General features: G+C 43.1%; 3 protein-coding genes across 5 annotated transcripts in view; all 3 read right to left on the reverse strand.

Moving 5' to 3' along the window:
• LOC121620335 (myosin-10-like) overlaps positions 1 to 4,371 on the reverse strand; it is a 57,198-nt gene extending 52,827 nt beyond the window's left edge. For 2 of the 3 annotated variants that reach the window (XM_041956350.1, XM_041956352.1), the window contains exons 1-2: positions 4,237 to 4,371; positions 2,601 to 2,978 (exon numbers count right to left, since the gene is read on the reverse strand). In XM_041956350.1, coding sequence (XP_041812284.1) covers positions 2,601 to 2,945 — 345 coding nt within the window. In that variant the 5' untranslated portion in view covers positions 2,946 to 2,978; positions 4,237 to 4,371. Of the gene's footprint in view, positions 1 to 2,600; positions 2,979 to 4,089; positions 4,125 to 4,236 lie in introns of those variants that run through there. The other variant, XM_041956351.1, reaches the window with a different exon arrangement.
• A 786-nt stretch (positions 4,372 to 5,157) lies between these two features.
• ddx47 (DEAD (Asp-Glu-Ala-Asp) box polypeptide 47) lies at positions 5,158 to 11,230 on the reverse strand. Its single transcript, XM_041957452.1, has 12 exons — positions 11,090 to 11,230; positions 10,766 to 10,859; positions 9,896 to 10,084; positions 9,737 to 9,808; positions 9,536 to 9,654; positions 8,754 to 8,825; positions 8,487 to 8,603; positions 8,174 to 8,320; positions 6,289 to 6,426; positions 6,122 to 6,192; positions 5,799 to 5,928; positions 5,158 to 5,528 (listed from the first exon to the last, which is right to left on the reverse strand). Exons 1-12 carry the CDS (start codon positions 11,213 to 11,215, stop codon positions 5,346 to 5,348), a joined length of 1,458 nt encoding a protein of 485 aa, XP_041813386.1. The 5' UTR covers positions 11,216 to 11,230; the 3' UTR covers positions 5,158 to 5,345.
• Positions 11,231 to 11,614: 384 nt separating this feature from the next.
• LOC121620942 (WW domain-binding protein 11) lies at positions 11,615 to 17,518 on the reverse strand. Its single transcript, XM_041957196.1, has 12 exons — positions 17,350 to 17,518; positions 16,706 to 16,792; positions 16,353 to 16,384; positions 16,153 to 16,246; positions 15,677 to 15,873; positions 15,436 to 15,569; positions 15,181 to 15,347; positions 14,224 to 14,460; positions 13,797 to 13,922; positions 13,418 to 13,699; positions 13,081 to 13,266; positions 11,615 to 12,894 (listed from the first exon to the last, which is right to left on the reverse strand). The coding sequence occupies exons 2-12, from the start codon at positions 16,767 to 16,769 to the stop codon at positions 12,206 to 12,208; spliced, it is 2,208 nt and encodes a 735-aa protein (XP_041813130.1). The 5' UTR covers positions 16,770 to 16,792; positions 17,350 to 17,518; the 3' UTR covers positions 11,615 to 12,205.
• Between the last annotated feature and the right edge of the window lie 1,228 nt (positions 17,519 to 18,746).

Raw genomic sequence — 18,746 nt, forward strand, 5'->3', positions numbered from 1 at the left:
GGTTTTGGTCATTGAACCATACTGAAACATACACTGAAACATGCAAAAAATGAAGCAAAATCAATGACAGGAACTTGATTTGAAGGTTGATGAGTCAGAGGTGTTGGTAACATCTTTAGAAAAATCTAATCTTTTAGGGAAATTTATAATGCTAACTTGGGAGATAAAAGAGGGAGTGGGCTAAGATAGCAGACACAGTCTCTGCCCTATCTGGCATCCAATGGAGCACTGATGTTGTCAAAAACAAAAAAAGTACACTGACAAGCGATATGAAGTTTTCTTGTTAGCATCTGCCATACTTTTTGTACTGGTTGTGTTAAAGCAGTAATGGAGCAACCTGGTGGAAAAGTGAATATTAGGACATCTTAACAGTGATCCTAAAGTTAGGCGAGCTTGTTTAATTAATTTGGTTAGTTGGGACAGAAACATTGACAATGAAACTGTTCTACATTTTGGGCTAATGGCTTTTTCCCTAAATCTGGTCCTAACCCTAATTGCCATGGCCAAACAATCAAGATAAGATCTGCAAGTTAAGATTTTCTGTAATATGGCGGCCTAAAATGCAGTGGTAGCCTTCAGGGTTCAGCTGCTGGTCAGTAAATGTGTGTGATTGCAATCCATAGAAAAAAATATAGGCAGAGAAAGACAGAGCATGATCACACGCCAATATTACTAAGATGTCGCTGGATGTTAAAGTGACAATAAGTAGGATTTTTGTTGATAATGACATCACTGTAGGTGTGTGTGGGGGTTGACAGAGTAGCTGATCAGCAACACTGACTCATCCAGATTGGCAGGTGTAGGTTCTGACTTTAAAAAAATTTCAATTTGTGGGCTGATATGGGCAGATAAACAAGCAACAACCAACCTGTGTTATAACAGTATTGTGCATTATAATACAATATCTATTCATTATAGTTTTGTTCAATCTTGGTTCAAATTAACCAGTTTATCTGTCTCTAGGAGCAGATTAGCCCCTGAAAGTGAACTGCAGAAAGTGAACTACAGACTAGAGCATGCATGCCAAGTAAAACCAAACATGTAAAAGGGTTAAGATTTGCATAAAGAATAGGTGTAGACTGCCTCAACTTTTGGCATATCTATGTTGACCACACTACAATTCAGACAGGGAAGTCTTCCCAACCACCTCAACAAAGAACACAGCCTGAGGAAGTCATTATATTATGTCTGCAGCAGATGCAGCTGAGTTCAGGGGGGTAAGTCAAACACACTGGAAGAAGATCAGAACACAGGGGGTTTCTTCTTCTAAGGGTGAGCTGAATGGGAAAATTCTGTTCCTGACAGAAAATCAACACAGTCAGACAGATGTTTTCAATTTCTCTTGGCCAAGGGGCAGATTAACAAGATCCAAAGCCAATTCTGAACCATGAAAAAGTAGAAACCATGACACTATGGTATGAGAGAGAAAATGAAGAGGAACCCAGGAGGAATCTGGGGTACTGGCATGTCAATTCAAAGCATATGGCAAATTGATAATACCACCTTCAGTGGAGCTTCTGAGAGCTCTGAGTCAGTGGTCATGTTTTATCATGATGTGTGATGAGGAGGATAAATTGCACGCACCAGTCTCTCAGGTGATAACCAACCCACATTCTATTCCTGGAAAACATGTCACTAAATGGGTCAAGATCACAACTAGAACATCACAGAGCAGCTTCATCTGCAGTGAAAGTGGATTATGGGGACAGGGGCAATGCAGTGATATAGACAACTACATATGTTGACTCTGATGAATTCAGAAAAGTGGCATAAAATGAAGAGATTAGAGAAGAAAATCATTAAACTTACAAAGGTACATTTCATTATTATATTTGTTTCAGGTTACATTTTTGCACACAGATACCAAAGCTTTTCTAAGCTACTCTACAAGCTGAATACATTTTAAAATGTTGGTCTTGTACTACCATGTGGATGGGGATGAAGACAAGGTGCCGAAATAATTCCTTGAACCCTTCATTTTAGACTAAATGTGTTTAGTTTTACACAGTGGGAAGGGCACTGATGGGAGAGAGAGAGGTCAAGCCATCTGTGTGATCAAACAAGGCCCACCAGCAGGAGCATGGAGCAGGACAAACAAACTGAAACCAGTAGTGTTTATTGCAGACGCCTGCCTTCGGCTGAGGTGAGAGAGAAGTCACGGGGGGGAGGAAACAATCTGTAACCTAGAGGCACTAAGGAGAGAAGATCCAGTGGAGTTAAAGGTCTGGCAATGGTTAAAAGACTAGCTAAGTCTGTCACTCATACTGCGTGCAAGTGTGAGTGTGAGTGTGTGTTCAGGATTCATTTGGAAGAGCAAAAAGCTAAATGGCCTCTCTGTCACCAACGACTGATGAATATCAGGTCTTATTTTCACATAAGAGCACTAAAGACCGATGTCTTAAAGTTAAGACTAGAGTGCATTCAAGAAGAAATACTGCCCATCATTTCAGCACTGTAACAGCTAGGGGTAGAATTCAATCTACAGCTGTGAGAGCCAGGGGATCTGTGAGTTTTAAGGTTAATCATTCCCCACTGTGGAAAATGCATACTGTTAGAAAAACACAGACAGTCTTTGAACGGTCCAGGTCCAAGTCACTCACGTATATGAGTCCTGAGTAGTAGCGGTCCTTCAGGTTGTGCAGCACGGATGCCTCGTTCAGGCAGGTGAGCTCGGCCATGTCTTCCACCTTGCTAAACTTGGGAGGGTTCATCTTCTGGATGTCATCCTTGTTGATCACCACCTTCTTACCGTTCTCGGCCAGCTCCACCAGCACCTCCTCGCCACGCTCCTCCCGGATGCTGGCCGCCTCAAAGCCATGACGTTCCGAGGGGACCCACACCAGCTTCTTGGCTGTCCAGTCAGCCTGTGTGGCTGGGTTGTAAACCACAGCCCGGTCCACAAACAGGTACCGCTCTGGGTCCTCTTGCCCACTCCGATGAGACATTTTACCTGGGGTTTACCAGAGCTACGTGGCCACCTAGAACAGGCAGGGTGACATGAATTGGTAACTGAGACATTAGACGTAGGATATAAAATATCAGAAACAGAATCCGCATGTCATGCATCCTTAAAATGTCTCACCATCTGTGCACAGTGTAGACTCAATAAGGGATAATGGTTTTTACCTTCACTTTATTATGATAAGTGTCACTAATATTTTGTGCACTTGTTTTGCAGTTTGTAATTATACACATTTAACAAATGTGTGACAAATCACACTACAAACAGTCAGATTATTCTGCGTGATAGAAGGCAGGAATGAAAACACATCTCCTGCACTCATACTTGGTATAACAGTAATACACATTACACAGTGAGGGGGGGTCACCAGTTCAGAGCTTGACAAATACTGACACTAATTAAAAGTTGGACTACATTATATTACCAGGCTTCAGTGCAGGTCTGATAACCTGCACGACTTCTTACTGAATGGGTCTGCACAATAGTACTGCGCATATGTTGCTGCGTAGGCTTCACCGCAGATCAAGCTGGACGGAGCGGCGTCGTGAATGGCACACTGCTGGTCCCCCGTCCTGGTCTACAGACCTTGCAGTATAGAGTACAATTCACTGTAGCACATATCCCTGTCGCCAAGACCGTATCTGCAACCTGCACTTGTCTATACAGATGGAGCTTACACAGCAGATACAAAGACAGGGCACTGGCAAGTCCCCATAGAGCACAGAATCAACGGATGCCAGCAGGGGGGAAAGTTGCTGCTTAAGTCCTGTTGACAAATATTCGGCTAATATCTGCGGCAATGAACCTGCGCAACGGGAATTGCTAACTAATATGGCTAAAATAGGTAACAGGAATGTGCCACGATTGATTACGCTGCTAGCTAAAAGTCCAGTTGTCTTGTTGGAGAACGACCGTTAGGATAAACAAAAACAATTAACGTTAGCTGCAGACAAGGTGGTAACTTTTGTTTGACGTTATCTCGTGTTTAATTGCACTCATGAAGCCAAGTTAGCTTAAAACGACTATGCAGCGCTTACTCTGTTCATTGTGAGTTTCATTAACGTTTGTCTAGGTGAAAAGGGGGTCAGCAAGCTAGGCTGCCCCCACGCTCAAAGGTGTGTTCCTACCTCACTGAATTAACTAGATAATGCCTAGAGTCAAACTTCCACAGCGAGGTCCATCCTCCATCCTCCGCCGTTCATCCACACTGACGGTCTAACAGTCACCACGCGCTCTCTCATCCCCGTCCGCGCGGCCGATAATGACGAACTTACCTGGTGTAGTCAGCGAAGCAGCAGTCAGATCCCGTTCACCAAGCAGTCCGATATCCCCCTTGACGCGACTCTGTACGCAACTAACTCCTACACACAATCGAAATGCAGGCATGTATTTGGGCTTTGGTATGCACCACAGGCACAGCGCTGCCTCTACACTGGGGCCCCTCCTAAAGCGAGCAGACTTGACCGCTGCTGCTCCCGCCTACGACGGACTGCGCTCACATAGAGAGCGGCCGCGCAGATCAATCCACCACACCGTGACACTCGGAGGGATGACTCACCTGAGCACGAGTGCGGGCCGTGTGCGCCGACGCCGGTCATCCTCTGTTTTAACTCATGAACAAACACATTGATGAGGTTTTTTTATGAGGACATGACGATGCGGTTAACTCTTTTTAAAATCTATCCCCCAAATATCTATGCATGGCACACACCCCCTGGATGCAGCCCGTATGCAATTGGGCTCTCACTTTGCGGTCTTTCTCTCCTCCGCTCCATCATTGGCTGGAATTAACCAACCCCCCCATTTGCTGCAAATCAATAACATGCAAGAAAAAAAAAATTGCATTGCAACTGTTGCTTGCCTATATTACAAGCAACTTCCAAAATAACTTGCATTATCACTGCTGAACATTCTGGTACCATCTGATATCTCACAGGGGTTCATTCTTAACAAAATATCCTCTGAGAAAAATAAAACAAAAAAAAAAACAATCGAAACAATAAAATCTATGTTTTGGATCAAAGACAAATGTAGCTTTTTCTCATTCAAATGTCATATGTTATCAGCACCTTTCTCCTGATGCAAACTGAAACACCCCCATCTTGTGTCTGAAAGCGACAACAGCAGCATTTTATGCTCAACAAAACTCACGCAATCATACATCACCCTACCACAAACACAAGCTTTGGCTTTTACTGTGGCATTTTTATTACAAATGGAACATTTTCAGAAGAGCAGGAAAAGCATGTTTTCTGTAATTAAACAGCTTGCTTCCATCCTAAATTCTGGAAAACATGCTGTTGTCATAATGTAAAGTTTTACATCAAAAACATGAGAGGCATTGTATGTTGTGGTTATGTACAGTCTGTTAATGTTGGAGGCTTCAGCGCCCTCCCCTCCAGGCTCCTCCACCCCTCTTCTTCATCCCTCCTCGTCCTCCTCCTCCACCTCCTGGTCCTCCTTTCACTTTCTTCCTCACTCCGCTTGCTTGTTCTGTGTCATCCTCCTCTCCAGCTCCAGCTCCCCCTTTGGGCCTTTTCCTCTTCTCACCTTGCTCCTTCATTTCCTGAGGAAGACAAACATTTTTCTTCTCTGAACTAGATGTTCACTCTCTTATTACATTCCAACTGTATCCCATCATCTTCCAACTGTTCACACTCCCTACAATTCATCATCCCATTATCCAACATGCCACAGCTATCCTTTTCTACCCAAAGAGCATTTATTTTTCATAAGCTTTTTTGTAGAATTCATTCAGTCTCATTCAAATTTTATGTTTCAGTGGATGTTAAAGTTATTTAGGCAGAAAAGTGATCATACAGTAAAGATGACTTACCAGCCTAGCAAATCTCTGGGCCTCGCTCACTCTCTCCACTAACATCATCACTTCTTCTTCCTGGGTAGGGAAGGCAGGAAGTTTCTTCCCAATCAGGCTTTCGATTCGCTGGAAAAGCTCCACATCGTATCTAAGATAAAAGAATATGTCAGTTTTACGGCAGTCAACCGAGTTTCACTTATTTACTTACAGCACAAACAGCAACACATTATAAAAAAGGTGTCAGACAAGCATGCTGTGTTTAACGTTAATCAAATATCAAGTTTAAATATCCAGAAATCAAAGAGCGGTGGTGTTACTGGTGAGAAACAGACAGCTCTTACTGAGTGACGAAAGTGATGGACTTCCCAGACCGTCCTGCTCTGGCTGTTCGTCCGACTCTGTGGATGTAGTCCTGTGAGGGCAGACAGATCCAAAGATCCGTTCAAATCAAATCAAAACAAATGAAATCCTAAAAAAAACGGGAATGTGAACGTCAGCACTAGTGAACCTTGGAGTGAGTGGGGATGTCGTAGTTGATGACACAGTCAACATGAGGGATGTCCAGTCCTCTGGATGCCACATCGGTCGCCAGCAGCACCGATCGAGACTTGGACTTGAACTTGTTTAGCGCTCCAAGACGTTTATTCTGACCAACGAAGGGAGGAAAATCCAGAGGGCGAATAAGACATTAAAAAAACAGCAAAAAAGACACTGCAGAGAAGTGTTTACGACTGATGGATACACTTCCTCAAAAGCTTAAGACAGTATGCGACTGTATGTGTTTAGAGTATATAATTACATCATATATGTCACATTGGGATTACAATTCCGACAAACAAGCAAAACCTATGCAGAGTAATTTGGCTGTACTGATGTGTACACAGCACTCTGTGCCTTCATGTCAGACTTTCTGGTGAAAAAAGTTGTATTGCTGTATGGCACATAACCAGAGGAGGGTGCTGTTCTTCAGCTCAACTGGCACCAAAGCTATTCAACCATCCGTAATGGCTGAAAAAGTACAAGACTTATGTTTATCCTTGTCAGTAAAGCAACAGCGAAAACGTCCGACAGAAGAAGGAAAGAGCTCTACTGTGGTGTAAGACAAACATACTACCAATGATATGACAGTGACAATGAATAGCTGACAGTGATCTGTTGATATTTCTAAATGTTACCCAAAGATATTTCACTGCAAAAAAATACACTTTGGCACCATAAATACACTACATTATGTCTTAAGACTACACCAAAGAACGCTGTTCCTAACAGCTTAATAATGTAGGGCTGCAAATAATGATTATTCTCATCATCAATCCATCTGCCAATTATTTTCTTGATTTATCGTCTATAAAAGTCAGCAAAGCTAGAAAAAAGGCCTATTGCAGGTTCCCAGAGGGTACAGAGTGACAAACTATGTAACAAACTGTAACTATGTAACGCTAATCTTGATAGGTATGATCAGCAGTATGAAAATAAAAGATATTCCACTTAATATAACAGAACACAAAGGAAACTGAAAGTAATTGAGTAATTCACTAATCCCTTCAGTTCTACAAAAATGGACTCTTCTGTTTATGATTTTTACTGTTTGCTGCAGGCAATGCAGCTGACAGCTCAACACCTGTGTTGGCTATTGCATTACAATGACTGACAAAATGACTCATAAATGATGGTGCTTGTCAGTGGAGAAGAAACAGAGAATACGAAGAGATATTTCTGCAACACTCTGTCATCAGCGGGACAGTGCTGCACTCGATATTTTGTATTCTCTCTTATAAATAAGAACCAAAAATGATATGATTATTTTCACACCATCTGGGCAGCCTTATTTATTCACTCTGGTATGTAGCTTCCTTATGCAGACAAAAAACACCATTTACTTTCCTGAAAAATACATCACTGCAGACAAGCTTAATATTTGACATACTATGTATGTACACAATTCAGATATTTTGTCATTTTCTTTCACACTAATCTGGTTGTGGGTGTCTGGATTCGGTACAGTTTTAAGGCACTTGAGGCAGAGCTGTTTTACTGGCTGTGACTGTTCAGTCACACCATACTTCTCGCCTTGCTTTCAATGACATCAGGTTCACTCTGGCCAACATTCTCCTACACAGTGGTACATATTTTGACTGTGCCTGCTGTGAAATGCAATGATAATCATATAAAAAATAAGATCAATTTATTTTTACAAATTCTGAATTTTATATGTTAAATACCAGAATAGGGGCAATAGTCTGGAAATATATTTCATTCTCTCTTTTCTTTTCTGTCCAGACCTGGAAAGTACTCAAAAGAAATTCTACAATTTTCCATACTGTGTAGGAAGCCTGCTACAAGGTGAGAGCATTTTCTGTGTGTGTGTGTGTGTGTTTCCTCTGTAGCTCTACCTGACTCATCTGGCCATGGAGAGGGATAGCAGTGATGCCAAGGTTCCTTAACAACAGTGCCACGCGCTGGGCATTGTTACATGTGCTGCAGAAAATCATAAACGAGTTGCCAGCTAGCTCGTTCAAGATGGACACCAGGTAACAGTCCTGCCACATAAAATGCACAGGCACAAAACAGTGTTACAAAATATATATACTTCATACAAATACCATTACAGAGTGGTATTTTGGTGACCGAGGATGGACGGCATGAAGCCTTTGACTTCAGACGTTAAAACATGAAATGGAGAATGTGTATTTCTGCGTGCCCTACCTTGTACTTTGACGGTATGAAGATGTAGTATTGCTGCAGTTTGTCTACTGTAGAGTATTTGGTGGATACTGCACACTTCACAGGATCTTTCAGAGCTGCTCTCTGCAGTTTCTGGACCTACAAACCAAATGAAAAAACATCAGTGCAGAGAAAAACCCTGCAGGCTCTTCAAGGGGTGTAACGTTCTACTGGCAGCTGAACAGTTTTCCTGGTAATCCTGCAGCACCAGCAACCAGTAACACAGAACAAAGCAGGACTATTGTCTACCTTTTTGGTCATGGTGGCAGAGAACAAGAAGGTGCGTCTGTCTCTGGGAATCACCTTCAAGATTTTATCCACCTGGCAAAAGCAAAAGAAAGACAACATATGATGGAGAAACAGAACTGGAGGATCCTCCTGCTTTCCTGAAGTCAGTGGTGTAGCAACAGTTTGCCTTCCCCATAAGTTATGTCCACAACAAACTGTAGTTTGTAGGCTATGCTACACATACATGCTACTACACACACACACATGCTGTGAGGAGACTCTGTTGTAACATCTTGTATCTGTTGTTGTAAAATGCCCTTCTGCTATCTAGAGACTCTTCTTTTTTGTGTTTAGCAGTTTGTTAGAAATTAAATCTTGGTATTACAATTTAAATAAATTATTTAAATTTGATCACCTGACCTTACTGTGGTACCTTAAAAAGATATATGCATATATATGGCTGTTATATCACACATGATAACATGTAGTCAGTTCTGTCTTTTTAAAGTAAAATTTATAAATGACAGTTGTCAGGGCATAAAACCAATGATCTGTTGATCTTTATCAATCAAGACTCATAGTGTAACAATAGCATAGCTATCAATGCTGAAAAAAAGAAAGTTTCAATGAAAAATCAAACTGAATCATGACCGTAAAACTGAAAGTCAAACTGAATCGTGGATGTGGAAAATCGTCACACCACTATCAAACACAGGGCATATCACAAAAAGAAACAAAATGTCAGGTGAAACTGTCACACTGACAAATAATGACATCAAAAACTTTGAGTTTTTAGAACCCACCTCAGTCTCAAAGTCCATGTTGAGGATTCTGTCAGCTTCATCCATGACCAGGTACTTCAGAGCTCGTAGGGAGAAGCCCTTTGTGTTCTCCATATGGTCTATCAACCGACCAGGTGTGGCTGTATACGCACAAACAGGCATGAATTGAGTGTTGATGCATATGAAATTAATTGCTGATTATAGTTTCTGTTATGGTCTTACCAATTATAATGTGTGGTTTTTTAGCCAACACCAGGGACTGGGACATCATATCGATTCCTCCAACTATGACAGCTGCAACAGAAATGAAACTATCAGGCACCGAAACACAGAACATAATCAGCGTCATTGCAAACCAGTTAACCTTTAACGGACACATACCACACTTAACACCGATGCTGGAGCCCAGGGCCTCAAACTGCTCAGAAATCTGAAATGCCAGCTCCCTGGTAGGGGTGAGGACGAGGGTGTGAAGCCTCTGGGGTGAGGCCAGCAGTGACTGGAGGATGGGCAGAGCAAAGGCACCCGTCTTTCCTGAACCAGTCTCTGCCAGGCCAATAACATCCCGGCCTAAAGTTCAAGAAGGCACAGATGGACGTTAATGAAGTTACGTGAATTGTACAGAGGAGGAAAGTAACTATAGACATCAAGTACTGCACTGTAGTATAATTTTGAAGTAAATGCACTTTACTTGAGAAGTTCCATCTTATTTAACTTTCTAATTCTACTCCAGAACTGTTCAGAGCGATATACTATTCTTTTTACTCACACATTTGTTTGGCAGATACAGTTAAAAATTACTTTGCTGATTAAGATTTTTAAAACTTATAAGTTTCCTTGTTGCAGATCAGAAAGCCTTGCTGGCAGATGTGACTGATATGTAGGATAAAAAAAAAAACAACCACCTCCTGCACACTGTCAACCACAAAACCTTGAAGCATATACTAGCTACAACATTAAAAATGCTTCCTAAATGTCAATGCATCAGAAAGAATACAATAATGTAACGTATAATAATGCAGTACTGACAGTGCTCAATCTGTTTTATAAAGACATTAAGCACACACAGCTGATACTTCTGCATGTATACCAAAGTTTTAAATGCAGGACTTTTTCTTCATGGAGTTACTGCTTAAACACTGTGTTACTGAAAGCATCTTTAAGGGGCTGCACAGGAAGCTCAGTAATTCTGGCAGCAACCTTCTCTGATGGAGTCAGCTGACAGACACATGTGTCACTGTGACCACTCACCTTGCAGGGCTACTGGTAAAGCTTCAATCTGAATCTTTGTTGGACTCTTCCATCCCAGCTGATCACAAGCCTCACAGAGGACCTCGGTAACACCCTGTGGACGGTAAAGACACGGGGTATAAACCTCTGTCAGTTACGGACAATGTTTTTTTATACCAAATTACAATCGTTCTTTACACATCATCAGGTTCCTGGTATATTTCATACGATAAACATACAGCTGGAACTAGCTTAACAATAGTTTAGCTAGCTAAAACTGCTCTGCCGTTGCTCGTTTATGTTGCTAAAATGACGCCTCTTCTTCACTCTGCGGGACAAACCTACCAAATCCTTGAAGCTCTTAACTGTCTCATCATTTTCGCCGTTTTTAAAGTGACTGTTATCGTCACTACTCGAACCTTCGGCTATTTCATCTGTGTTTTGCTTCACGCTCTCCTCAACGTCCGCCATGCTTTTCGCCCCAACGTGTCGTCAGCCCCGCAACGCGCAGATGCGGAAACGAGCGCAAGCTTAAACCGCAATAGATGACGGGAATTGTCGTTTTTAATACGTCCTTGTTAGACATCAGCCCGCAGTTAAACTTTAGACGTTTATAAACAAATACAGCACAACGAGATATCCACCACCTAAAACTTAAAAATAGATTGAAATTAGATGTTAGATATTTAAAGTGTTTTTTTAACTGGCTCTGAGAAAGAAAAAAAAAACTAAATCCTACAATCACCAGAATTTTCCCAGATATAAGGCACCTCGAAATGAATGCTTATACATATGAATTTGTCATTGTGTTGCTTCTTATGTTTCCTTCATTACATCACACTGAAACATGAGGTGAAAAAGAGTTTATGACGTATTTATTTAGCTGCAGTTTCAGACATGTAGCATTTTGTCAGAGGTTGACAAACATTCCACACCTTTAATACGACATCCAGCGTGTTTGGGAGATCACCAATAAAACAGTCAGTCATAAAATGATACAAAATGCTTTTTCTGGTCATGGCAAATCAAAAATAGCTGACTGGGGGGAAAACACATGTGTAAAAAAAAAAAAAGAAAAAGAAAAAACCATACTCGAGCCAAAGAGCACTTGGTAGTCTCTGGCTATTTTTTCTATTCAGTGCAGAGAATAGTGTCAAGAGTTGTCAAGTAGAACAGCAACAAATCTAAATGTATCCAATTACATATATAATCAAATTACTTACATACACCAAATCGACTTTGATTCAACAAATAATAGTCCAGATCAAATGAAGATGAGCCTGCTGAGACCAGTGCTGACAGCGTCACGGTCTTTCCTTGGTTTACTAAAGAGAAACTGATCTAGCTAACTGCCTTGATGACAGCTACCTCTAGAACTGTGCACAGAAAACACAGAAAACAAACACACTGCTTTCGTTCAGAACGCCCCACCCAACATCGGCCCTAAAGCCATCTCGAGTCTCAGAGGAGTCCCTCCATCTCCCTCATAAAGGCTTCATACACCTGGTCCTTAGTCTTCATGCTAGGCTGAGACACAGCACCCATCTGGGCTGGGTTGACCAAGCCCATGTGAGCAGCTGTTGCCTGCTGTTTCTGCCCCTGTCCACCTCCCATGCCGTCATCTCCCCTCCTTCCTCCCACACCACTCCCTGCTTTCTCCATGGGCCCAGGTGCTGCCCCGGGCATCACTCCGCTCTTGTCCCTTCGCACCCTCAGTGCTGTGGGCACAAAGCGGGTGACCTCCGCCTTTGGATTGATGATCTGAGGTTTGGCAGAGATGGTGGCCCCACCAGAGCCAGCACCCGCTGCCAGGCCTCCTCCAGCAGCTGCAACAGAGGTGATGTTGGCTCGCTTTTCGATGGTGGCTGCGTGGTGGTGGCCGGGGGGGTTGCTGCCAGGATTGGGGCCTGTGGGGGCGGCAGCTGTGCCTGGGGGAGGAGGCATCTGCATGACACCCGGTCGCATGGGCATGGTAGGGGGCGGCAGGTTGCTCTGTGAACCATCCTGGTTGGATCCTGAGCCTTTTTGCCGCTGGACAATGTTTGGAGGAGCACTGAGCACGTTGGCGTTGAGAGGTGGAGGAAAGAGGGAAAGTGGTGGGGCAAGTGGACGTGGAGGTCCTCCTGCTCTTGGAGGAGGAGGTGGGATACCTGTAAAAAGACATGAAACAGACGTATTTTGTTAAGAAATGTATGAGACACTCCTCTTGGCAATGCGGTTTGACAAAGAATTATGTCACGTTTGCTGAGCACGTGTTCATGCACACACAAAATAGCAGTTTAAACATACACGGTTTACATTTTGATAGTATTATATACCCTCGCTTTTATGCCTACCTGGTGGTGCTGGGGGTGGGAGTCTGGGAGGGGGTCCTCGTGGCGGGGGGCCTGGAGGGAGGCCAGGAGGAGGGCCTGGTGGAGGGCCTGGGGGTCGACCTGGTGGAGGTCCAGGAGGCAGAAGACGAGGCATTGGTCCCCTCATGCCTCCAGGCATACCAGGAGGCCTCAAGAACGGAGGAGCGCCTTGAGATAACAGGATTTAGTCAAAATGAGGCATAGTGTGCATGTGGACAATGAGCACAACCAGCACATCCTTAAACCAAAAGGTCCATGGATTTATTCTAGTGTCCAGTTCAGAATTGATGCATTCCAGCTAATAAATGCTTTTGCTAACCTGGTGGGGGGCCAGGAGGCGGGCCAGAGGGTGGACCAGGAGGCCTCATTGGAGGTGCTGGGGGTGGACCCAGTGGTGGAGGCCCAGCCATTGGTGGGCCTTGCATGTGTGGAGGCCCTTGCTGTCCTACCGGCCCAGCAGGAGGGGGTAGACGCTGACTGGCCATGAGATGGGGCTGGCTGTCACCTGGTGGTCCCCTGTCCTCGATGTCTGAGCTGTCTGATTCATCTGTATATTCCTCCTCTACCTCTTCTTCTTCCTCCTCTTCAGGAACTGACTGACCTGAAGATGAAAAAAAAAAATACAAGGTGCCATAAATAGGAATGAAGGTGTAATAGCTTAGTGAGTATGCAACAAAGACATTACTACACCACAGTACCTGCCATCCTTAGCATCATGGCCTGCAGGGGTGTAATGGCCTTGGTCCTCTTCACCATCCTCTTTTTCTTCCTCTTTCCCTCACGGGGGGCCTCTGCAGGCATGTCCGCAAAGCGTACACTGCGACCTAAAGTGGTGACACGTTAACACATTAATCAAAAGCATAAATTAGTGTAAGAATACAAATAGTAATCTGTATAATTTGCCACTGTGTATCGCAGACCGCCTCCACATCTCCCAGAAAACACATCCTGTATCACCTTCAGTGCTTTTACCAAATTGCACAATTCTCTTTAATACACCAATTACACCAAACACACCAAAACCTACTGCATAATACTGTATGCAAAATAAAATACCAAAGAATAAAAAAACACTTATACATAAACAAAATTCATCAAACACAGAGGTGCTTTTGAAACACTCACCAGCATGTCTTTCATTCCTGTCTCTATCCTCCTCTCTTTCCCTCTCATCATCCTGCCTGTCAACACTCATTCTCTGGTCACCGTCTCCACCTTCATCTCTCTCTTCTTCACTGTCCTCCTCAGAGTCGCTTTCGTCGTCGTCCACATCATCCCGATCTCTGTCGCTCTCACTGCCACTGTCCCGATCTCTTCCCAACTCCATGGCAGAATCCTTTTCTAAACCAGGAATGGAAGGCTCTGCTCAGGAGAAAAAAAAATGTCAGTGAAACGGGCAGAAAGGTGAGCAGCAACACAAACAACTATTGCTAAAGTCCTCTTCCAAACTGCAACTGTCCAATCATAGCTAAGAACTGTAAATAGGAAGCGGCAGGCCTGTCAAGTTTTGCATTTCTCTGCATGTTGATGCATTGTGACAGCAGCTTAAACCAAACTTGCATTACATTTTCCAAACTCATGGCTTATTACTCATAAATGCATGAAATCCTTCTCTCTTGTAAAAGTGAAAGACACTGTTTGAAAAGACGAACAATATAGCAAAACCTTAATCTAACCACTGTATTGCTTGTCCAAGTACAGTGTATAGTAAGCATCAAAACAATTAAAAGGTTACGTTAGGACGAGTAACATTTTAATTAGCCTACATATTGGTATTTTCACATTTTATTTTTAATACCATGCTCTGAGGTGAACTAGCTCTACATTGACATACAGAAACAACGCTGCTCCCTTGTATGCATGACACAGATCAACAAATGGTGAGGATGCTGATGTTATGCCAGACACATGTAGCTTTAGCCTCAGTCTTTTAGCATAACATCATGCACACAGCCATCAAGTACATATTTATGACCCATTTTACAAACAGGGTCATAAGCATGTTACATGGAAATGTCAGCTGTAGTTGCAATTGTAACTATAAGGAAAATTGGCATGCAGAAATTAGCATTTGTGTGTTACCTAGGTCTGTGCCATAACTTCGCCGAGCAGGAATGCCATACAGTGCCAGGACCTGTGGAGGTGGGGGTCCAGGTGGGGGACCAGGGGGCTTCCTCCCTGGAGGTAAACGTGGCACGCCTGGCACTGTTGCCAAAACCGGTCCAGAGGATGACGACAGAGGCCCTTTACTGAGAGATGCATAAGAACAGAATTACCTCAGTCACACAGTGATGCATCATATACTGAGTTTACCCTCAGCAACGGGTTAATGCCTACCCAAAAGAGGTGCTCTTCTTCAGTATGGAGGGAGGCTGAGCACCTGGTAGTGGGATGTCTTGGATGTGGATATTGGAGGGGGCGTGAGGCATATCTGGCAAAGGGATACTGTCAACCTCCACTGACTCTGCATTCTGAAAAAGAGAATTTAAAACACATGAGAGTAGAGTCATCAAAAATCCTACGCATCCTCTCATTCATGCTGTGAAACAAAACTCCAACAAGACACACACAAACACACCTTCACTGAGTCGAAATAGAGAGCCAGCTGCCCTCGTTTGGTCTCATAGTCCAGTTCCAGTTTACGTAGCTCCTTGTAGGTGTCGGGGTTCTCTCGCTCGTATAGACGGACTATGCGCTCAAACGTCTCACGTAGCTTCTTCCTCTTGTCCCTCAACACTTTCTCATTCAGTAAGGGCTGCTGTACAGGGTTGAACTCTGTTGAAGGTTTTATAGATAAGCTTCATTTCCTTGCAAAAATAGCCATTTATATGTGAAATTCTGAATTTTTTTCTTGCTGTAGATAAATTAATGTTTAAAAAGTCCAAAAGCATTAAATCCAAAAAAAAAAAAATATTAAAGTCCTTTAAAAATAAGACTATCCTTGTAATTTTACTGTTGGATAGGTAAGGACAGTGAACACGTGTACGAATAAAGATGCACTTTTAACTGCCCAAAAGCCAGTTCAACAGTGAAATACATGTTCAGCCCCCTCACCCATCTCATCCAGCTTTTCCATGTCTCTGATGATCTGTCTGGGGTCCTTCATCTTCAGCACTGCTGCTCTCACCATCATTCTTTGCTTCTTGTTCTAGAGTATTTACAAATGAAGCAACATGTTAGCAACGCAGCAGCATTGCTGTTTACTTTAAAACGAAAGGGTATATTAACATCTTATGTTTCAAGACAATGAGTACCTTTTTCAGCTCCCTTTTCCTGGCCTCCTTTCCTGTAGGGAAGGAAGATAAGGTAAGATACAATGAACTAGAAAACAAATAGAGAATAATGATGTAGATGTACATTATATACAATGAATATAAGAAGGATGGCTCAGTTGCACAATGGAAAATTATATATTGCAGATGAGTAAGATATGGATAATAAAATACAGTGTTTTTGTACTATTGCAAGGAGAAAGGAAGGAAGGCAGAGAACAAGTGCACACTAGTTATCATTCTGACATCTGACAAGAACAGGCTGGTAATCCTTCAGGCGCTATCCAGCAGGTTGGTGGCACAGGAAGCAGCTCCTGGTTGTGGTTGGTACTTACTGGCCTGGTCGGTGGGGTTCATAAACTTTCCACTCTTCGTGGAGGAGGTTGAGCGTCGCCCCATCGTGCCGGTGCTTCTCCTTCACCCTGTTAAGTATTACAACGGCAGCAGTGATGTGAAGTGAAATGAAACTACCCACCGCAGAACAGCGATGCACTGCTTCACCATATATCGCAACCAAGTGAAAACTGAGCATCATTAAGAGGATGGTCCGTTCCATCTAGTTAATCAGTGATAACAACAGTCGTTAACGCTAAATGTTAATAAATTTCAATGCAATTCCTTTCTTGGTAAAATTGTTAGTAAAATGAAAGAAAAACATAACGCATATTTGGAAGAAGAAACATTGCAGGCCTGTTGAGTACGACGGTTTGCTCGTGTTAGCTAACAAGTTAACTCAAAGTTAACAGTGTAAGTCAAGGCAACATGTCTCTATATTAGATGCAGCGTAAACAAACGCGGATGATGTTTTAGATGGCTAGAAACATAATAAAGCTACGGTAGTATTCAATGTGACCGATATCTCACTCTCATGCAATCATGCAGCATTTAGCTGGCAAGTTAGCCGGTAACGTTAGCTTGCACTTGTAGCTAGCTCCGCGTTAGCATCGGCATGTGCACAGGAGGCAAAACTTGACCATACCTTTTATTCAAGTAAAATCTGTAGAGCGCAACGCCCTACACACGCACCCCTGAGTGCCAAAAGTGAGGTAAAATGTTTTGATTACGCTCAGAAAGGCAAATCCAAAGTCTTCAGGACAGAAGGCATTCACAGACTTCATTAGCCGTTCGCCATGTTTACTGCCGCGAGCAAGAGCGGAAAAGGCTAATTGACGTCATCAAGACCAGACACTAGCGTGTGACACACTGGGTGCTATCCCCCTTTTTCACATTGAAAAAATTAATGGAATTTCACACTTGGATCGATAATATTTGTATAACTAAGTACAAGATAATCATGGTGCAATGGTCTGACATGATCTGCCCTCTAATGGTCGCATTCAGTAACTACAACTGCTGAATCCATCAGTCAAATCAGAAAAGTCTCATCAGTAGAAAATGGACATTAATTCTCTGATTAACAAGAAGCAGAAAGGGAGGATGGGGACAGTCAAAGGATAGGAAAGCATTGACAATGAATGATGCTCTGACAGATATATGAAAAACTTGGACTAGCGAAGCATGTAACATAGGCAAAGAAAACTCCACCCAGGACACTACCTCAAAAACTACTTGGTCTGAAAGTGTAGCACAACTCCTAAGAATTTGGAGAACAACCTATCCTGTTTACGCACAAAAACGTTACGCATGTCTTGTATTATTGTGCTTATCTTCACATTTTCACTGCGGCAACATGAGCTCTCACTCATGAAGGAGCAGAGGCCCAGTGTTGAAGTTGACATCAGAAGAAGGGACTGCAGCTGTGAACGCAATCCTGGGTCAGAGAGTAAGTGTGCTGCTTCTGTATGTTTGACACGTCACTACACACATCAATACACTGGAGCTCATGAAACACAGTCACTACAAAGAGTCTCCATCAGCTGACACCAGATGGAATGTGTGCTTGTTTTTCTTTACAGGGCAAAAAGAGGAAAAGGCACCAACCGGGGCATGTGTGATGGAGGCTCCACGCACTCAGACAGGTGAGATGGAGCCACGTCGCCTGCAGATGGTGCAGGTGTAGCTGCCACACACACAGGCTCCGGTGACCATGCCTGTGTGTTACAAACACCATCTGCCTCAAGTGTAGAAAGTCAGCTCTACCACCTGGTTGAATGCTTCAAGAATAGCATCCACCTAAGTGGCCTCCCCTTGCTGCAACCACTCAAACTAAATCACATGCTCAAGGAAGCTAAAAAGAAACACAAAGAGACAATAGAAAAAAAAACTGCAAACAACTCCAGACAAATGTGGGACACTATGAGGAGAATCACCAACATGACTCCTGGTCAAAAACATCTCAGCACCCTGAATGACCAGCAGAGGGCAACAGAGCTGAATGACTTTTATTTTAGACTTGAAACCCAGGACTTCTCCTCT

Source organism: Chelmon rostratus, chromosome 17 (assembly GCF_017976325.1).
Source record: "Chelmon rostratus isolate fCheRos1 chromosome 17, fCheRos1.pri, whole genome shotgun sequence".
NCBI classification, from domain to species: Eukaryota; Metazoa; Chordata; class Actinopteri; order Chaetodontiformes; family Chaetodontidae; genus Chelmon; species Chelmon rostratus.

Bases quoted from the DNA above. Each gene is read 5' to 3' on its own strand.
- LOC121620942 (XM_041957196.1), bottom strand. From the start codon at position 16,769: ATGGGGCGACGCTCAACCTCCTCCACGAAGAGTGGAAAGTTTATGAAC. The intron at 15,348-15,435 runs GTAGGCATTAAC...TGCATCTCTCAG, and splicing joins AAGAAGAGCACCTCTTTTGG to TAAAGGGCCTCTGTCGTCAT. The intron at 13,923-14,223 runs GTGAGTGTTTCA...TCACCACTTTAG, and splicing joins CAGGAATGAAAGACATGCTG to GTCGCAGTGTACGCTTTGCG.
- ddx47 (XM_041957452.1), bottom strand. From the start codon at position 11,215: ATGGCGGACGTTGAGGAGAGCGTGAAGCAAAACACAGATGAAATAGCC. The intron at 10,860-11,089 runs GTAGGTTTGTCC...TACCGTCCACAG, and splicing joins TTAAGAGCTTCAAGGATTTG to GGTGTTACCGAGGTCCTCTG. The intron at 6,193-6,288 runs GTTCACTAGTGC...CTGCCCTCACAG, and splicing joins ACATCCCCACTCACTCCAAG to GACTACATCCACAGAGTCGG.